The sequence below is a fragment of the Amaranthus tricolor genome, chromosome 6 (genome assembly GCF_026212465.1).
Source record: "Amaranthus tricolor cultivar Red isolate AtriRed21 chromosome 6, ASM2621246v1, whole genome shotgun sequence".
In the NCBI taxonomy this organism is placed as follows: domain Eukaryota; kingdom Viridiplantae; phylum Streptophyta; class Magnoliopsida; order Caryophyllales; family Amaranthaceae; genus Amaranthus; species Amaranthus tricolor.
In genome coordinates this window covers 27,626,172-27,643,935 of record NC_080052.1, presented here as the reverse complement: position 1 = coordinate 27,643,935, position 17,764 = coordinate 27,626,172, and the positions used below count along the sequence as shown (strand labels likewise).

At 30.9% G+C, this 17,764-nt stretch overlaps 3 protein-coding genes and 1 pseudogene across 3 annotated transcripts; 2 read left to right on the top strand and 2 right to left on the bottom strand.

The window, feature by feature from the left end:
* The first annotated feature begins 1,977 nt into the window (after nucleotides 1-1,977).
* LOC130815487 (protein NRT1/ PTR FAMILY 5.5-like) lies at nucleotides 1,978-5,501 on the top strand. The gene is made up of 4 exons (XM_057681972.1): nucleotides 1,978-2,110; nucleotides 2,720-2,934; nucleotides 3,133-3,689; nucleotides 4,441-5,501. The coding sequence occupies exons 1-4, from the start codon at nucleotides 2,086-2,088 to the stop codon at nucleotides 5,303-5,305; spliced, it is 1,662 nt and encodes a 553-aa protein (XP_057537955.1). The 5' UTR covers nucleotides 1,978-2,085; the 3' UTR covers nucleotides 5,306-5,501.
* A 1,930-nt stretch (nucleotides 5,502-7,431) lies between these two features.
* Nucleotides 7,432-8,786, bottom strand: LOC130815731 (spermidine hydroxycinnamoyl transferase-like; annotated as a pseudogene).
* A 1,800-nt stretch (nucleotides 8,787-10,586) lies between these two features.
* On the bottom strand, nucleotides 10,587-12,178 carry LOC130815486 (acyl-CoA--sterol O-acyltransferase 1-like). The gene has a single exon (XM_057681971.1). The coding sequence runs from the start codon at nucleotides 12,018-12,020 to the stop codon at nucleotides 10,821-10,823; it is 1,200 nt and encodes a 399-aa protein (XP_057537954.1). The 5' UTR covers nucleotides 12,021-12,178; the 3' UTR covers nucleotides 10,587-10,820.
* A 2,056-nt stretch (nucleotides 12,179-14,234) lies between these two features.
* LOC130815730 (uncharacterized) lies at nucleotides 14,235-15,264 on the top strand. Its single transcript, XM_057682214.1, has 3 exons — nucleotides 14,235-14,509; nucleotides 14,687-14,931; nucleotides 15,017-15,264. The coding sequence occupies exons 1-3, from the start codon at nucleotides 14,235-14,237 to the stop codon at nucleotides 15,262-15,264; spliced, it is 768 nt and encodes a 255-aa protein (XP_057538197.1).
* Nucleotides 15,265-17,764: the final 2,500 nt, after the last annotated feature.

Sequence of the window (17,764 nt, the reverse complement as noted above, 5' to 3'; positions counted from 1 at the left end):
GTCATTTAACATTTGTAGTATATATATGTTGTAGAAAAATTTAATTAGAAAAATGAAGCTTTGGGAAAAAAATGGGAGAAATTTGTGTGAAAGGCAAAAAAATATATTACTTATGTAGATGAAAATTAAAGAGACAATGTAAGACATGACTAAAAATAAAAATATAACACATTTCATGTAACAAACTAAAAATAATAAATATAGTAGAAACTGTGAGACATGGAGTAAAAAGGTAAAGGACACTTTCAATATCCTGCACAAGCACAAGGCAAGGTTCGAGTGGGGATTTTTATTTTTTCTAAATGATGCGGACAAATCATACCCGTTCCCCAAGGAGGAAATAAAGAAAGATGCGCGTAGTCAAGAAACCTCCTAATTAATACCTGCGCCCAGTAGAAATTGAATTCAAATCTTCTGCTCCACATGCAAATATTTTATCCATTGAGTCATAAGTGATTTTCTATGAGACATGGAGTAAAGGTTAAAAATATAGGAGTATATATAAATATACATATATTGAAAAAAGTCACATCAAATTTTGGGTAAATTTATTACCATGCCTGTATTATTATTATAGACCAAAATGACGTACATAGTTTTAAGTTCTTTCATAATTTATGGCAAGTATGGCATTTTTTTATATAAATCTAATCTATGTCGGTATTTACTTTTGTTGTTTTAGACTTTTAGTTAATAATAAGTAAATTGAAACAAACGTTTTAATATCTTATTTTTAAATCTAATTCATTTTTATTAATTTCTATTATTATTATTATTGTTTGTGTGACAGCGGAAGCAAAGATTGAAAATAATAAAGATTCAAACAAACAATAAAAAAAATCACATCGAGAAATTAACGTGGTTCACTATCAATGTGATAGCTACATCCACCGGCAGTCCGGTACCGTGAATAAAATTATCACTATAAACCGGGAGATTACAAGATGAACACGAGAAACCACAACAATGGCTCTCCAAGCTTTTTCTCTCTTAGTTTTCCTCACCTTGTGTTTTGCATTGCATCATATGCTCTAACTCTAATTACATGGGGCCTTTATATAGTATACTTCATAATAAAAAGAAATTAGGGTTAAGAAAATACAAAATAAACCGTCAAAAACTAAGAGTAACCGGCCAAAAACGTGCCAAAACCAACTTCCCGCGAAAATCGAAGTGCTCCGCGCCCCGCGCACAACCTTCTACCTGACGACCTGCATTATCCATTTCCCAAATCTTCATCCCATATAATGACTTGTTCGAGTCACTATATTTCAACAATTATTATTATTATTATTATTATTATTATTATTATTATTATTATTATTATTATTATTATTATTATTATTATTATTATTTCAATCTTAAAATTTTCAGTTAAGTTTATGATTATGTTTATCTTATTTAAAGAGAATAAAAATGCATTTATTTGATATTTATCAAGTTTGAGTTAGTTTTTTTTGATATAATATTTAAAATTAATTATTTTGATAAAGAAAAAAGTGTTAGAATATCATCAACTCCTGATCATTTTAAATGAATTTTAGTGTATGAAAAAGACATGTATTACATCCGTATTTTTAATTGAAAAAAATCTCTTGTAAGTAAACAAGATAGGATATATATCATGACGCTACAACTATCAACTTACACTGTTGATCAGATTGGTCTTTTGCAAATACTACTCCTATTATTTAAGTATTGATTTATAAAATACAATGAAACACCCCAATTTTTTGGTGCAATGTAAATTCTTTGGACTACCTCTTTTTAAACTCATTTAATTTAAACTACTACTATTACTTACATATTTGTTAGTCACAAGGGTTAATATGATAGAGATGTTAAAATATTTTATTAAAAAAGAATTAAGAATAGGAAAACTTGTGCACATAACTAAATTGATACAAATAAAAATACAATTATAATAAATAACCACTAGGGTAATCTCAATTCACTATATATATAGTATATCTCTAGGACGACTCTACCATCACCCCAAACTTATTAGCATACCCTTAAAATAACGAACTACTTTGAGGGTTCAAGGCTTATCACGCTTTTCTAATTAACTGCATAAATACCATAATGGAGAAATTTTCCTACACAACAGGTAACCAAACAAATTCCTTTTTTAGGATTATGATTTAATTTTTTTCATTTATTCTGATGTCAATATAATATACTTTTAATTATTTATTTATATTTTGGGATAAAGATAATAATTTATTACTGGCAAGAGAGGAATGCAAATTGATGGACTTGTGGTGAAAATTAAAGTTAATTTATTACAACAATGAAAAAAAGTCATTATATATAATTAGATGGCCAACCCATGATTCATTTTATGTGAGTATAATTAAGTTCAAAGATTAAATTCGATATAGTAATAATGTATTTCGTATAGTATTAAATTACACTACTCCTCACATTTTCATTTTCATTATTTAAAAAGTTTTTATATTTCTAATTAATTTAGCGTATTATATAATGATTTTTTTCAAAATTTTCTTGTGTTATACATTTGAATCAAAATAAGCATATTATTAATCGGCGCTAATCAATAATATGTTTATTTTTATTCAAATCTACAATAGTAGAAAATTTTTAAAAATAATCATTTTATAATAGTACGTAATATAAATTTTCTTAGCCTACCTTGTTAAAAGTAGAATTATATGTTAAGAAACTGTTATTATCGTTTTGCATGTTGATCGAACAGGAATAAGATGGGAGAAGCTGTTTGAGAGATATATATTGTGGATGATGTTGGTATACTTGACCGATGTTTGGAAATATAATTTTACGCATGCGGCTGCAATCATCAATCTATGGAAGGGTTCAGCTTCTATCTTGCCTACTGCTTTTGTTTATCTTGCTGACGCTTTTCTAGGCCAATTTTTCGTCCTCTTGCTCACTAGTCTTTCCAATACATTTGTGAGTATTCCTTTCTTATTTATGAGCAATCTGTTAAAAGTGTAAATACAATATATATATATATATATATATATATATATATATATATATATATATATATATATATATAGGCTTCAATTATTAATTTAAGTTTTTGGTTGATTTAGATAATCAATTTTATGACAAAACTGTTTGATGTTGTATACATGTAATATGTAGGGACTTGCGTTGTTATGGATGTCTACACCACCAGTTTTAGCGAAGGCAGTCGGAAATTGTAAAGAATATAAGCCTGAATGTATTGGGAACTTACAAAAAAATTTCTTTTACAGTGCATTAGTCCTTACTGCTATTGGGATAGCCGGTCAGAAAGCCTATTTTACCGTTTTTGAAGACAATAATCAAAATTTCAACAATGAGTCGACCAGTGATCCAGATCGTAACGATGCAAATGTAATCAATATAAAATCAAGATCAAGGCGCTTTTTGGTGGGTGGATCGATCGGATTTATAGTCCCATTCATCGCAATTTTTGTTGTCGCCTTCGCCAAATCATGGGATTTGTATTTTGGTATTATGACCATTTTTACATTTGCATCGGTTATACTCTTATTCACCGGAATCAAATCTTCTCAAAATAATCAACCTAAAGGAAGTCCACTTACTCCTGTCTTACGGGTGATTTTCGATCTCATAATTTGTAACATGTTTTGCAAGTTATTACCATCTTACCAAAATAATGGTATAAACAAAACTCACCAAAAAAGTCATCCCAGGTATAATATACTCCACTTATATCGCATTGCCTTTTTTTATGAACCATGATTTGGTCAAGTGATTAAATTTATTTTTTTTTTAACTTTTGTAATAGAAGTTTGTTTCTCCCCCGCTAAATATATAAAGAATTAGCATATGTTAATATTGACCCTTTTTGATTTAGAAGACATCTGACTATTTATTAAGTGGCTCTTATGTATATGAGTTATGTGAAATTAAATATATATGCAATTTTCCTTTTGTGATATCTAATAAGGGTGAGTTTTGATAAGTTTGAACTGAACTTATTGTTAAAGTTAATATACGATCGGAAAAATACAAGGTGTACACCACACATTATAAACTAAGGAGATATTATCTATAAATTATATGAGTATTAAAGGAAGGACTCTACACACCATCTTTATAAACCATCCCAACACCCCCTCACATGCAAACAACGTGTTTGCTTGTAAGTGTAATCAATTATTAGGTAGGAATGCCATTCTCTTTGGACATATTATTTTATAATTTGATTGAACCATCAGCTCGAAAACATGTCAGATTTGTCATAAGAGTTGACTACAACAACCAAATAAGGTTCCGTTCTAAAACCAATTAGTATTAGGATCGGAGGAGTAATCCATCAAATATATGTTAGTCAATTTTTCTTTAATTCTTTTATGTGGGATCACATGATTGTGGTTTATTTTCCAACAAATCCAAAGAAAATAGTATAATGTGAGTCTAATACTATCTATACATGTATAGAGAACCATCCGAAGAACAGAAAAACAGACGGGAACCCAGCGAGACAACAGAGGAAGAGGCCAAAATCTGTTTAAGAATGATTCCTTTATGGTTAACCTTCACACTTTTTGGGCTTATATCTTCCATAGGTGAAACATACTTTCTAGAACAAGCTACCAATATGGAACACTCAATAGCTGGTCTCAAAATGCCCCTTATCCTACTACTTGGATTGTATGACCTTGGAAAGTCTTATTACTCCTGGCTGTGTTCTCGAATATCTGAACGTTACTTATACAAACACCATGTTCCGTTTGTAGGAATCGCTGTCGCAATGGTTTTCGCCTTATTATGTTGCATTACAGCAGCAAAAGTCGAGACACGAAGACTACGTTTCGTAAGGACTCATAAAAGTGCACAAAATATGAATGTATTTTGGCTATTACCACAATTTATATTGCTTGCTGCTGTTGATGGTATACGTGAATATTGTGTTCAAAATTTAGTACTTGATCAAGCTCCTATTTCTTTGTCAAGATATTTTAGATTTTTCCAAATTAGTTTTATTGGAATTGGGTATATTTGGAGTATGATTTTAGTTTTAGTAGTGGGAAAAATTAGCCAAAAAATGAATGGGAGGAATTGGTTCCAAAGTACATTGAATAAGAGTAGATTAGATAAGTATTATTGGGTTCTTGCTGCATTTAGTGCTGTGAATCTTGCTGTCTATATTGTGGTGGGCCTGGTGGCTTATTTTTATCGATATAAGGAGCAAAAAAAACCAGTGACTGAAGGGTCACAAATTGTTGGGACAACGGAGTCTTTGGAAGACAATCATGATAATTGTTCCCCTGCTGAAATTGAAACAATGCATGACACTCATTGATTTGAAGAATCATTAGCTCGATTTTAGTGTAATGATTATACGTCTGTAACGCATTGTATGTCTTATGATAAGTTTTGTTTTTTTAGGGTACTTTTGGGAGTCGAAAACAATTTATAGCTATTATAAAGTTTGACTTTTTTTAAATAAGTTGTAATTTGTAATTTTGTGTTGTAAAATAGTTTAATATATTTGAGAATTAAGAATGTGATTTATTCACTATAAAATTTTTAAAATAAGTCTGAACAACTCAATCATAGAAGAGAAGAGTTAGGTAAACTATTTACTACCTCAAATAACGTTCGCTATAAAACCAATTAATTAATAGTAGTATGATCTACGATCTTCTATTAGTATTTAAAGAGATATTACTCTTAATTTTTCTCATATATAGGACAACTTACACGTGAGTTAATTATATGTAGTTCAACAAGTACATACCTTGCAATGCCCAAAACCCATTATAATTATTTTAAATGGAACCTTATTTATACTCCCTCTAATTCTTGTATGTTGTCCCATTTAGTTTTGACACACTATCCAATACACTAACTCAATTCTACCTATCTCTAATTGTGCATGATTAAAAATTATAAAAATTTAATATTAATAAAATTTACATTGAGACGAATCAAACAAGATCCCACTTAGAAATTAGAGGGAATATTATTTTGTACAAATAAAAAATTATATATGTAGCCATATTGAATAAAGAAAGTAGGAGACCATGTCCGCTACTTAAGCCTTAAGCATTTCTCTTGCACGATGTATTTAGCTTAAACTAAGTCAAAAAAATTCTCAAATTACATCTAATCTTAATTATCCTCCTAAATCCGCCCAAGATCTAATCTAAATTATCCTCCCAGATCCTCCCCAAGATGAGGAATACTAGCTATAATGATCAACAATTCTATATCTTTTTGTCTCCTCATCATGTTTACTAGAGGTGTTCAACAGGGCGGGGCAACCACCGCCACTGACAGCCTTGAACCGCCACAACCACAGCGACAGCCACAGCCCGTACTCGGAGGCTACGCTCCTATACAGAACCTAAGTGAACCACATGTAATTGAGGTAGCTCATTTTGCTATAAAGGAGCACAACAAAATGCAACATAAAGGCCATATGCTTAAATTCTTGAGCATTTTGAAGGGTTGGTCGCAGGTTGTTGCTGGATTTAACTGCCGCCTAATCATCACGGCTAAACGGTTGCATGGCCCTGATGTTGACCATCGTTATGAGGCTTTGGTGTATGAAAGACCATGGGAACATTTCATGAATTTAACCTCCTTCAAAATGATTGATCAAGAAGAAATTAATTAGGTAAATATGTATGTGGGAATTGGGATTTATGATCTTTGCTTGTGAGGATTGTTTTAAGGAAGGTTTTATTATTATTAAATGACAGACTGAGGAAAAGAAGGATTAAGTAAGAATGAACTTAAAGAGTTTTCTTGAAAAGTTGTATTTGTTTTGTTTGATGAAATGGATTGTATGATGTGTTTAAGTTACATATTATGTTTTTGATTGTAGTATAGTCATGATCATTTTTATTCTTGTCTTAATTTACCTAAATATTTTATTTTCCCTAGAGATTGATATAGTATATATAACAAAATTTTGGTCTATAATGATCTTATACTTATGATTAAATTGGTTTTTTTAACGTAGTATCAGAAGATGACGTGATAAAAAGTCATGATTTTGAATCTCATCCATTCACATTATTTCAAATGAAATTTCTAGCCTCATTTATAAAAAGGGCATGTGTTGTAATCACATTACAGTCTTAATTCTAATAGGCTATTATTATATGTAACGGGATGTGATATTGTATATCATTGGAATATAAATAATATCTTAAGAAATTATTATTCTAATATATATAATATATTTTGAGGCTACAACAATCAATTTTAAATTTTAGTTGAGTTGGTTCATTAATATAGAAGGCGTCAAACAGTATATACGTAGGTTATAATATAAGCGGATCATTATAGCCCTATACTATTCTATAAAAATTGCTACTTTATTAACATTTTAAATAAATCTTCTAGGCCATATTGGACATAAAACATGGGTAATGAAATATTTCTATATAGTAACAACTTACAAATTCTTTATTAACCTCAAATAGGGATATCCTCATAAAAATATTTCTTAACTTCATTCATATGGGCCACTTGCAAGCAAATTGCAACTTTGATTGATCCATCATTCAGAGGCCCAGGAAGCATCAAACAATCACCATCAGAATCATGAGTACCTGGGCCCATATAAATCTCATTTCCCCATCCAAAGTCAAGCCCATAAATGGGAAGAGTCAACCAACTTATGATTCCAATATTTGGGTTCCCATAAAATGGACCTTCTTTACTCTTGGGTGCATGGAAATCTTGAAAAGGTGATAAATCAGTCAAACTTTTCAAAAAGTCAATGTTTGACCAAACCTACTCATCGTTGACTTTATCGATTGCTTCCCTTATCTTAGCACAAGTATAACTTATTGGCTTTGTCATGCTTTCTCCTGATCTAGAGGAGGCTACCATATCTAAAATGGCCTTCCCAAGGTAATTTGGTGGTAATGGAGGGTGTACACGATTACGCAATTCAATAGAAAAGCTCAAGGATGTTGGTTGTTCATAAACATGTTTACGTGCTTTACAAGCACTTTTCCATATATGAGTCGATACCACTTTATAACGAGTGTAAGGACGTATGATTTGGCTGTTTAAACTTACATTAGAAGCTTTTTTTAAACTCTCCACATGGTCTTTCGATAGAGATAGTATGGACACACTAGTGGCCTATTCACATTGCTTTAAGGTGTTTTCTTCCCCTATCAATAATAGAGGAAGGTTAAATTTTTTATGTACGTTATGAGTTAGAATTTTAGATATGTATTTATCCCGAAAGATGTCAGGATCAAAGTAAGGGGCCATCTGAAGTGGTTCGCCACAAGCTAGTCTAGCCCACTTGGCCATAAAATGGAGTGCACTTTGCCCGTCAACTACAACATATGATACGTTCATGCCCAGACAAATGCTGCCACCACATTTGAATTTGGTGAGTTGCCCTAACACTAAGGGCAACTCGTCTACATTTTTCATAGTCAACAAAAAGAATAAGGTTCTCAAATAAAGCAGTTTGAGAGGCAAAATCATCAAAAAAAGTCGTCCACAAGACTCAGCTTCAATGAGCTCGACTCCTTTCGCATTGCACATAAGCTCAAGTCGCCCTCCCCCTATCCATCGAACACGACCAGCTAAGGGAAAAAATTAACCAAAACCCGACTTAATGACTCTTTAAGGGTGTTTATGAAAGACTTGGACGATGCAACCCACTCATTCGAAGGTTTGTAAAAGTATATTGTAGGAACATAAGTGATCACACCACTTTGATCCAACTCGGATAATTGATAAATTCCTTTAAATGTTGGGTCAAATGGTCTTACAATGTAAGAACATATTATGCTAACTTCCATGATAACATTAATCTTTAAAGATAATACATGAGCATAGGTTATATTTATGTGATTAAGATTTAAGAGTGATATTAAAACGAAAATAGAAATATCTTCAACACGAGATTGAAAGAGAATTCACCATTCACTTGTTTAATGAAAATTAGTAGCAAAGGGAATTTAATTGGTAAATATGATAAAAAAAAAATAAAAAAAAAAAAGTAAATGACAAAAATGAGTTATAAAATTAGGGTTAGAAAATAAATATGTGGATGAGATTAAAAAAAGGAAAATACAATCATTGTCAAATAAGAAAATAGTGTAAAATTAATAGGACAAATAAAAATAAAAATAATGTGAATTGTATTTACCTTCTAAGTTGTCATTTATCTTTATTATTTCCTAAAAATCTCTACATGTATCTCTAATTACTTGAACAAATTATTTAATGAATGCCTAAAATTAATACTATAATTAATATTACATGAAACGTATGATTTGATTCGTGCGTTTTAATGGAAATTGAATTGAAAATCAATAAACAAATAAATAAACATCCACACAAATGCCAAATTGCAATTGAATTTTTCCATTGAAATTCGGATGTATTAGTGGTTTTGGTTCTTAAAATCTGCAATTAAATTTTGAAAATTGCAAGCAGAACTGCATTAGGAGAAAAGAGAATGTCGATTGAATATCATAATTCATAAATAAACTGAAATTTTAATTGATTTAATCTGTTTAATTGTAAGTGTACTTATAGATTTGTGTTTGGTATTTAGTTAACAGATTCGTCTCATTTTATTTTGAGCCTAAACTGAAAAAGAAAGAGTCATTAAAAACTTATACTAACATATTAAATAACATACAACTCTTTTTATTGTTTATTTTTATTCGAAACTTATGATATAATAAATAAGATAATACTCTTTTTATATAAACATTAATAGCTCACACTCTTATTTAGTAAAAAATGTAAATTATATCTAAATTCGATTCAAGTTTTCAACCTTCAATAAAAATAAATTTTTTAAACTTTAAAAACTCAAGACCTTGAGTGATAGCTCATTTTGGCCTTTCTCTTTCTAATAGAGAACAATTTTTTATATTCTAACAATTAATTGCATAAACTTTTTAAAGCTTATTGAATTTTAGAAATTATTTACGAATACAAAACATAAACATATATATTTAACAATTCTTTGCTAAAAAATACGCTATTCATTTCAATTTGTTGAATACACAATGATCAAAATAATAGTATGAGTTTTTAGTCAAATTACAACCTACAGACTAAAATGAAGATAATAAAATATTAACAAAGACCAACTTATTTAAAAGTGGACAACGTGCTGCACGAGGACATTACAAGGCGAACTTTTGACCGTTAATTGTAATATTCGTGCAAATGCACATAATCCCTTTATTTTATTATATTCTTTACATTTAATTTTTTATGCGATTTAATATGTTATTTTATTTATTCATATGTTAAATTATATTCATTCAAAAATTAATATTATGAAAGTATGCGATTAGATGATTCAAATAAGATCCCACTTAAATATATTTTGCTTACACATTAGCCGTAATATATAAAATAAAATGATAAAAAACACCTATAATCAAAAAGTAGCAAATATTTCAAAATGAAAAAAGTGATATTACTATGTTTTATTTAATAATTAATATACTAACACTAATACTAATACTAACTCACAAATAAGATTATTTATAGTAAAATGGTATTATCTCTTTTCCATCACCATTGAAAAAAATGAACTACTTTTATAAATGGAGTTTCGAAATTCTTTACCCCGTAAAAAAAATGTATTGTATAGATGACCAAATATTGGAAGAATGGTCTTTTAGACCACATTACAAACCACTTGAAGCACTAATGAAATCGAAGTACATAATAAATACACAAATATTGAATTGTTTTGATTTCGGAGGAAGGAGAATTCCTTGGGCAAAAATGAATCAATTACTCCATAGGTAGTATGTATCAACACTCTATCATTAATGTGGAACGAAAAATCTATTACCATTAAATCAATTCATAAATCTCGGAAAATACTTTATCATGAAGCTCAATTGAACCTTTAAGCTTCTTACAAAATTGCCAACCGCAGCAAATTCCTGAAATGGTCTAGTATCCAACCCGGCCCTAATCAAAGGCGGCATGAACAACCAAAACCCAGTACCCACCACAAAGCCCACCGTCAACGGCCCATAAACCCATCGTGGGACCCGCCATTTCGCGCCAACTAACTTTTTAACTACAATTTCGACACACAGGCAAAATCCATGTAGGAGAAAGAACCACGTCACCTCAAATGTGGGCCACTCACGGCCCAAATAGTAGAATATGACCTCATGCATAAGGGCCGAAACCAAAAAAGTGGACATAACAGCAGGTAGTGGGGCCCACGTACGGCCCAATAATTTGGTGGAGATTTCCAGAGTTGGAAGGTACACTGAAGGCCTTAAGATTCGGGTAACCATGATATTCCATCTTTTACCCCAGAAATCTTGCAATGACGTTGACAAAAAAGGTTCATTAAATGGAGGTTCAAGCTCAAAACCCAAGAAAACTCTGGCTGAAGATGCAAGAAATGCTAAGACTAATTCTAAGGTGAAATAAATGTGAAAACAGAATATTAGCCACAAGATTTTTGGATGGAAATAGTTTTTGAAATCATAGGTTTTGATTATTAGGGCTAAAAGTGCTCCTTTGATTATGTAATTCCAAATGGATATTTGAGGATTTGGGTTTGATTTATTATCTGATTTCTGATCTGGGTTTTGCTTATTTTCTGATTTAGTTGAGTTTTTTTGAAATGGGTATGATTTGATTTGTGATTTCTGATCTGGGTTTTGGTTATTTTCTGATTTGGTTGAGTTTTTCTGAGATGGGTTTTGTAGGATTTTGATGGGAAAGCAAGAAAGTGCAAGAAAATGAAGAAATGAGATAAAAGGATTAGAGCAAAGAGGACCTTTACCAAAAGCAAAAAGTAAGAGTTTGAAATTAGCAAGCCAAGCAATAAAGAAAGCAGTTAAACCACCAAGATGGAAAGAAGTAAGTTTGAGAGGAAGAGCTAAAAAGAGAAGAACAATTGGGATAATGGCAAAAAATCTAGTAAAACCTTTAGAAGTAAGATTAGCTATGGTGTAACAGTAGCTCAATGATACAAAGATTGTGGCCCATACTTTGAAGAAGTTGTGAAGCTCATCTTCTGCTAGCTCTAACATTTTGCTCAGCTTTTGGTTTTGTCTGCCTCCTGTAATTGATGAGCAGGAAGTGGAGGACTTGAGGTTTAGAAAAAATTGCCTAAATTGATTTGGTTATGAATGATGATTGCTTTTTATGCCACTGATTAATTAGTTGACACCTATTAGGGTACTCCCTCTTGTTGACAAACTAATGAATTAAATATTAAAAACTAAGAATGATATAAATATAAATATAAATATATAATATGTTAGTGATTGAGTTGTGTGTTACTATCCTTTGTAATAGTAACACATTTGTTTCCTCTTAATATCTTGCATTTTATATATGTGCAAGTTCTTGTAATATTGATATAGGTAATGAAATAAAAGATAAATCGATATAAGTTTATCTCTTATACTACTTTTCTTCATATATTCTCCATACCTTTTAATACGTTATCAGCACCAATTTTCGCTCTCAAAAATCCAAGAAGGTAATATTTTTTTTCAAAACATTATAACATTTTTTTTAGCAACAATATGAACCAACAATCAAACGGTATCAATATTATTATTCAAGGTGTTACTAACGCTGTTCTATACTTTATCCTTAAAGAAAATTGTATATCTATTACTACCAACCCAGCTAATAGTGGTTCAAAACAACTGCGAAGACATAATTCAAATAATACCCATATAAATGAAAACTCAATGTCAAGTCTCAATAATGCAACTAATCCACCAGCACAACCTCCTACTAATCAGCCACCACAATCTACTGAAAACCCACCGGTCCAACCTACTATGATCCTACAATTCCACAAGAAAGTAATAAAAGAAAAAATGACGAAGCGAAGAAACTAGTAGGCTATTAACCCATAAAATAATTCATTTTAATAATGTCGTTTAACCTTTATGTTCGTTTTTTTTTTACTTTTTCAGCCGCCTATACGGACTGACTAATACTCCCTCCTATTCATCTTAAGTGTCCTATTTACTTTATGCACTCTATCTAATGCACTTATTCAATCCTTAATATATCGAGTTATGTATAATTAAAAATTATAAAAAGTTGATATTAATAATCTTTATATCAAAACGAATCAAATAAGATCCCACATGACTATGTTTTAACTTATAGATTAATAATAAAATGCAATTTAAAAGTGATAGATAAATATTGTCTCAAAAGTAAATGGGACACCTAAGGTGAATAGGAGGGAGTATTATTTTGTAATAGACCGCCTTTATGGACTGGCTAATTTAGCATTGTTATCGCCTTTGTGGACGGTTTTATCTCTATTTATCTGATCATGTCATCATATTATGTGCATATGCATTTGTTTACTTTAGTCTCTAAAATTATATACATCAAACTTTTATATCTTTATAAGTATATAATTGCTTAATCAACTCATAAAATTTAATTTCACCTTCAAATAACGATTTTATTTGATTCTATTTTGTTTAACATTATAATAATAAATTGTCTTAATTTACCTATAACACAGATTATTAGTAGACATGACTACATTATTTCTACACAACATAAAATCCTTTTTTAATTGTAAAAATATCACCTGGGGATGAATGCCAGAGTGGTCCGAAAATTATAATTTAAGTAAATCGTCCAGGGTTCGATTTTGAAAAAAATAATAATAATAAAAAAAAATAATACAATAAAAAAATTTTTTTACCATTTTTTTTTAATCTTGGAGATCAATTATGAAAATGGTCTTTGTACCCCCTATAAATAGGGACTTCTACCCGTTACAAACACACACACACCACTCACACCTTATCCCAAACACAATAAATAAATAATTTTTTTTCTTCATCTTCTTCTTCCTTCAACCATCCATGGCAAACAATACATCTACAAACACCCACATCAATTCAATTGCCGACAATATAAGTAAAATACTAGAAGCATTCCTTATCATTATGGGTTTAATTGTATTACTCCCTGTAGCGCTAATGCTCTACCTAATTATCCAAAAATAAATTATAAATCTTGTATTTGTTTAGCAATTTGTATTTTGTTTTATCATCTATTAATACTATCTACTTTATTTTTATTTATGATTATATTGTGCTTATTATATTTGAGATATTAAATCAGGGGGAGATAATACTAATATGCTTTAATATCTCTAATGATACACTGTCATTTTCTCAATTGTAGAAAATAATGGCTGATCTCAAAAAGAGAGAATTCAATGCCCTGAAATTAACACGAAACAATTTTGTACAATGGGCCTCAGATGTCAAATTATATCTAAAAGGAAAAGTTTATTATACACATTAATTGAACTTAATCCCGTCAACAAAGGAAAGGGTATTGAAAGAGACCCCACAAAAATTGAGGAAGATAAGGCAAAAGCTGCATCAATTTTGAGATATCATTTAATCGACAGTCTCAAACACGAATACACCAATTATGAGGACCCAAAATTACTTTGGGAAGAGCTAAACGAAAGATTTGGCCATAATAAAAGTGTACTTCTCCCAAAGGCCATCGATGAATGGCGAGAGTTAAGATTTCAAGATTTCAAATCAACTAGTGTTTATAATTCAGCCCTTCATCTGATAAAATAAAAATTAGTCTATTGTGGACAAATAATAACAGATGAAGAAATGATAGAAAAAACATTATCAACTTTTCACGTAAATAGCATCTTGTTACAACAATAATATCGTGAAAGGCATTTCAAGAAATATCATGAATTGCTGAAAACACTTCTTGTTGCGGAACAAAATAATGAACTATTATTGAAAAATCACAATAGGACACCTGTGGGGACTATGCCCTTTAATGAGACAAATATGATTGAAAGGAATGTGCGCCATCGAGGTCGTGGGAACTATTTCATAAGAGGTAGAGGTCGTGGAAAATATCATGAAAAGAGCAACATGAATACTTTTGAACAAGAAAATTTCTATGGCCGTGGTCATGGACTTAGTTGTGGCCGCGGATGTAGCCATATTTATGAAAGAAATATATTTAACCCCCCGAAATGATAATTTTAAACAAGTCCAGAAACACAAAAGCACATGTAATAGATGTGGCATGACTGGACATTGGGGGCGAACTTGCTGTACCGCCAAACACTTAGTGGATTTATATCAAGCTTCCCAGAAAAACAAAGCAAAAGGGGCAGAAGCAAATTTTGTAAATGAAGCAAGTACATCTGGGCCCATCTTAGATGTCTCCGATTTCTTTAATGAGAATGTTAACCTCCACAAACTTGATCCCCAAGAAGAAGATAATTACATCTTTTGAGAATATTTCTATTTATATAACTTGTTTTCATTTGATAAGTTGTAATTCTTTACTTATGTTTTTGTATTGAGTATTCTGGCTTTATATTAATAATATAAATTTTTTTTTGCTTCTCTTGTCTTAGAAAAGGAAATGTCAGTAGATGGATCAAGATTCCCCAGTCAAATGAGCTCTTATGTACCTCTTGTTCTCTTGGAAAATTTATTACTAGACCATCAGTCCATCAGTAAAAAAAATTGTTACTGAATCTCCTATATTTTTTGAAAGAATTCAACAAGATATATGTGGGCCAATTAATCCACCATGTGGACCTTTTAGGTACTTCATGGTCTTAATAGACGCTTCCACAAGATGGTCACATGTAAGCCTTCTATCAAGTAGAAACAAGGCATTTGCAAAACTACTTGCACAAATCATCCAATTGAAAAATCATTTTCCTGATTATACAATAAAAAGTATTAGATTGGACAATGCCGGCGAATTCACATCTCAAACTTTTAATGATTATTGCATGCCAATTAGAATTAAAGTGGAACACTCTGTGCCACATGTTCACACACAAAATGGTCTTGCTGAATCCTTAATTAAGAGATTACAATTAATTGCAAGACCACAGCTAATGAAATCAAAACTACCATCATCGGCCTGGGGTTATGCAATATTACATGAAACATCATTGATTAGGCTAAGACCTATAGCTTATCATAAATATTCGCTAATGCAATTAGTAGCTGGTTATGAACCAAATATTTCACATTTGAAAATCTTTGGATGCGGTGTATATGTGCCCATTGCTCCCCCTCAACGTACAACAATGGGTCCACAAAGAAGAATGAGAATATATGTCGGTTTTGAATCTCTATCAATCATTCGGTATCTTGAACCATTAACTAGTGATCAATTTCAAGCTAGATTTGCTGATTGCCACTTTAATGAGACAATATTCCCATCCTTAAGGGGAGAGAATGTGGACTTACAGAAAAGAAATATGAAACTTATTTGGAAAGCAACACATTTAGAATATTTAGACCCAAAAATAAAATCATGTAAACAAGAAGTACAACGAATTTTTCATCTACAAAGTGTTGCTAACCAATTACCTGATGCATTCATAGATACTAAGAGAGTTACAAAATCACATATATCAGCAGCAAATACTCCTGCTCGAATAGAAATTCCTGATAAAAAGGCAAAAAGTGATGAAATTATTGTGCAAAGAAAGCGTGGAAGGCCACTTGGTTCAAAAGATTTAAAACCAAGAAAATTGAGAAAACAAGAAGATGCACCAAATGATACTCAAAATGAAAATGAAAATAAAGGAGAAAATCAAGACATCTCCGATAATGAAAAAGATGAAAATTATGAAATCTCAATAAATTATATTTTCTCCAAGAAAAAATAGAATCGAAAAAGGGTCATTCCAAATGAATCCTTTGCATATTCCGTAGCTATTGATATAATAAATGATGAAAATGATCTTGAGCCAATATCGATAAATGAATGCAGAAAAAGACCTGATTGGCCAAGATGGAAAGAAGCAATTGAGGTAGAATTAAAATCATTAGAAAAAAGAGAAGTTTTTGGGCAAATTTTAGAAACTCCAAAAGGCATAAAACCCGTAGGCTTCAAATGGGTATTTGTAAGAAAAAGAAATGAGAAAAATAAAATTGTCAGATACAAGGTAAGACTTGTAGCTCAAGATTTTTCTCAAATGCTAGGAATTGATTACGAAGAAACATGTTCCCCAGTAATTGATGCAACCACACTCAGATTTTTGGTAAGTTTAATAGTTTCTCAATGCCTACACATGAGATTGATGGATGTCGTAACTGCGTATTTATATGGGTCACTCGACACAGACATCTATATGAAGGTCCCTGAAGGATTAAACTTACCAATAAAGAATGTACCTAGAAAAATGTTTTCTATAAAATTAAAGAAATCATTGTATGGATTAAAGCAATCTGGGCGAATGTGGTATAATCGTTTGAGTAAATACCTTATGAAAGCAGAATTCAAAAACAACTAAATTAGCCCATGTGTATTCATCAAACGATCTCAATTCGATTTCGTAATAATTGTTGTGTATGTAGATGGCTTAAATCTGATCGGAACTCTAAGAGAAATTGAGATAACAGCTAAATATTTGATGAGAGAATTTGAGATGAAGGATTTAGGAAAAACTAAATTCTGTCTTGGACTACAAATTGAACATTTGAAAAGTGGAATATTTGTCCATCAAAGAAATTATACTGAGAAAGTTTTGAAACGATTTTACATGGACAAGGCTCATCCACTAAGTTTCCTAATGGTGATACGATCACTAAGCATAAAGGATGACCCATTCTGTCCACAAGAAGAAAACGAAGAAATTTTAGGCCCGGAAGTGCCATACTTGAATGCCATTGGTGCCTTAATGTACTTAGCAAATAATACAAGACCTGATATAGCATATTCTGTAAATTTATTAGCTAGGTATAGCAATGCACCAACAGAAAGA

Coding starts and splice junctions, on each gene's coding strand:
- LOC130815486 (XM_057681971.1), bottom strand. CDS start 12,020: ATGTTAGAGCTAGCAGAAGATGAGCTTCACAACTTCTTCAAAGTATGG.
- LOC130815487 (XM_057681972.1), top strand. CDS start 2,086: ATGGAGAAATTTTCCTACACAACAG. Junction 2,111..2,719: donor GAAATTTTCCTACACAACAG/GTAACCAAACAA, acceptor TTGATCGAACAG/GAATAAGATGGGAGAAGCTG. Junction 2,935..3,132: donor CTAGTCTTTCCAATACATTT/GTGAGTATTCCT, acceptor TGTAATATGTAG/GGACTTGCGTTGTTATGGAT.
- LOC130815730 (XM_057682214.1), top strand. CDS start 14,235: ATGGGCCTCAGATGTCAAATTATATCTAAAAGGAAAAGTTTATTATAC. Junction 14,510..14,686: donor CCAAAGGCCATCGATGAATG/GCGAGAGTTAAG, acceptor ATATCGTGAAAG/GCATTTCAAGAAATATCATG. Junction 14,932..15,016: donor AGAAAATTTCTATGGCCGTG/GTCATGGACTTA, acceptor ATTTTAAACAAG/TCCAGAAACACAAAAGCACA.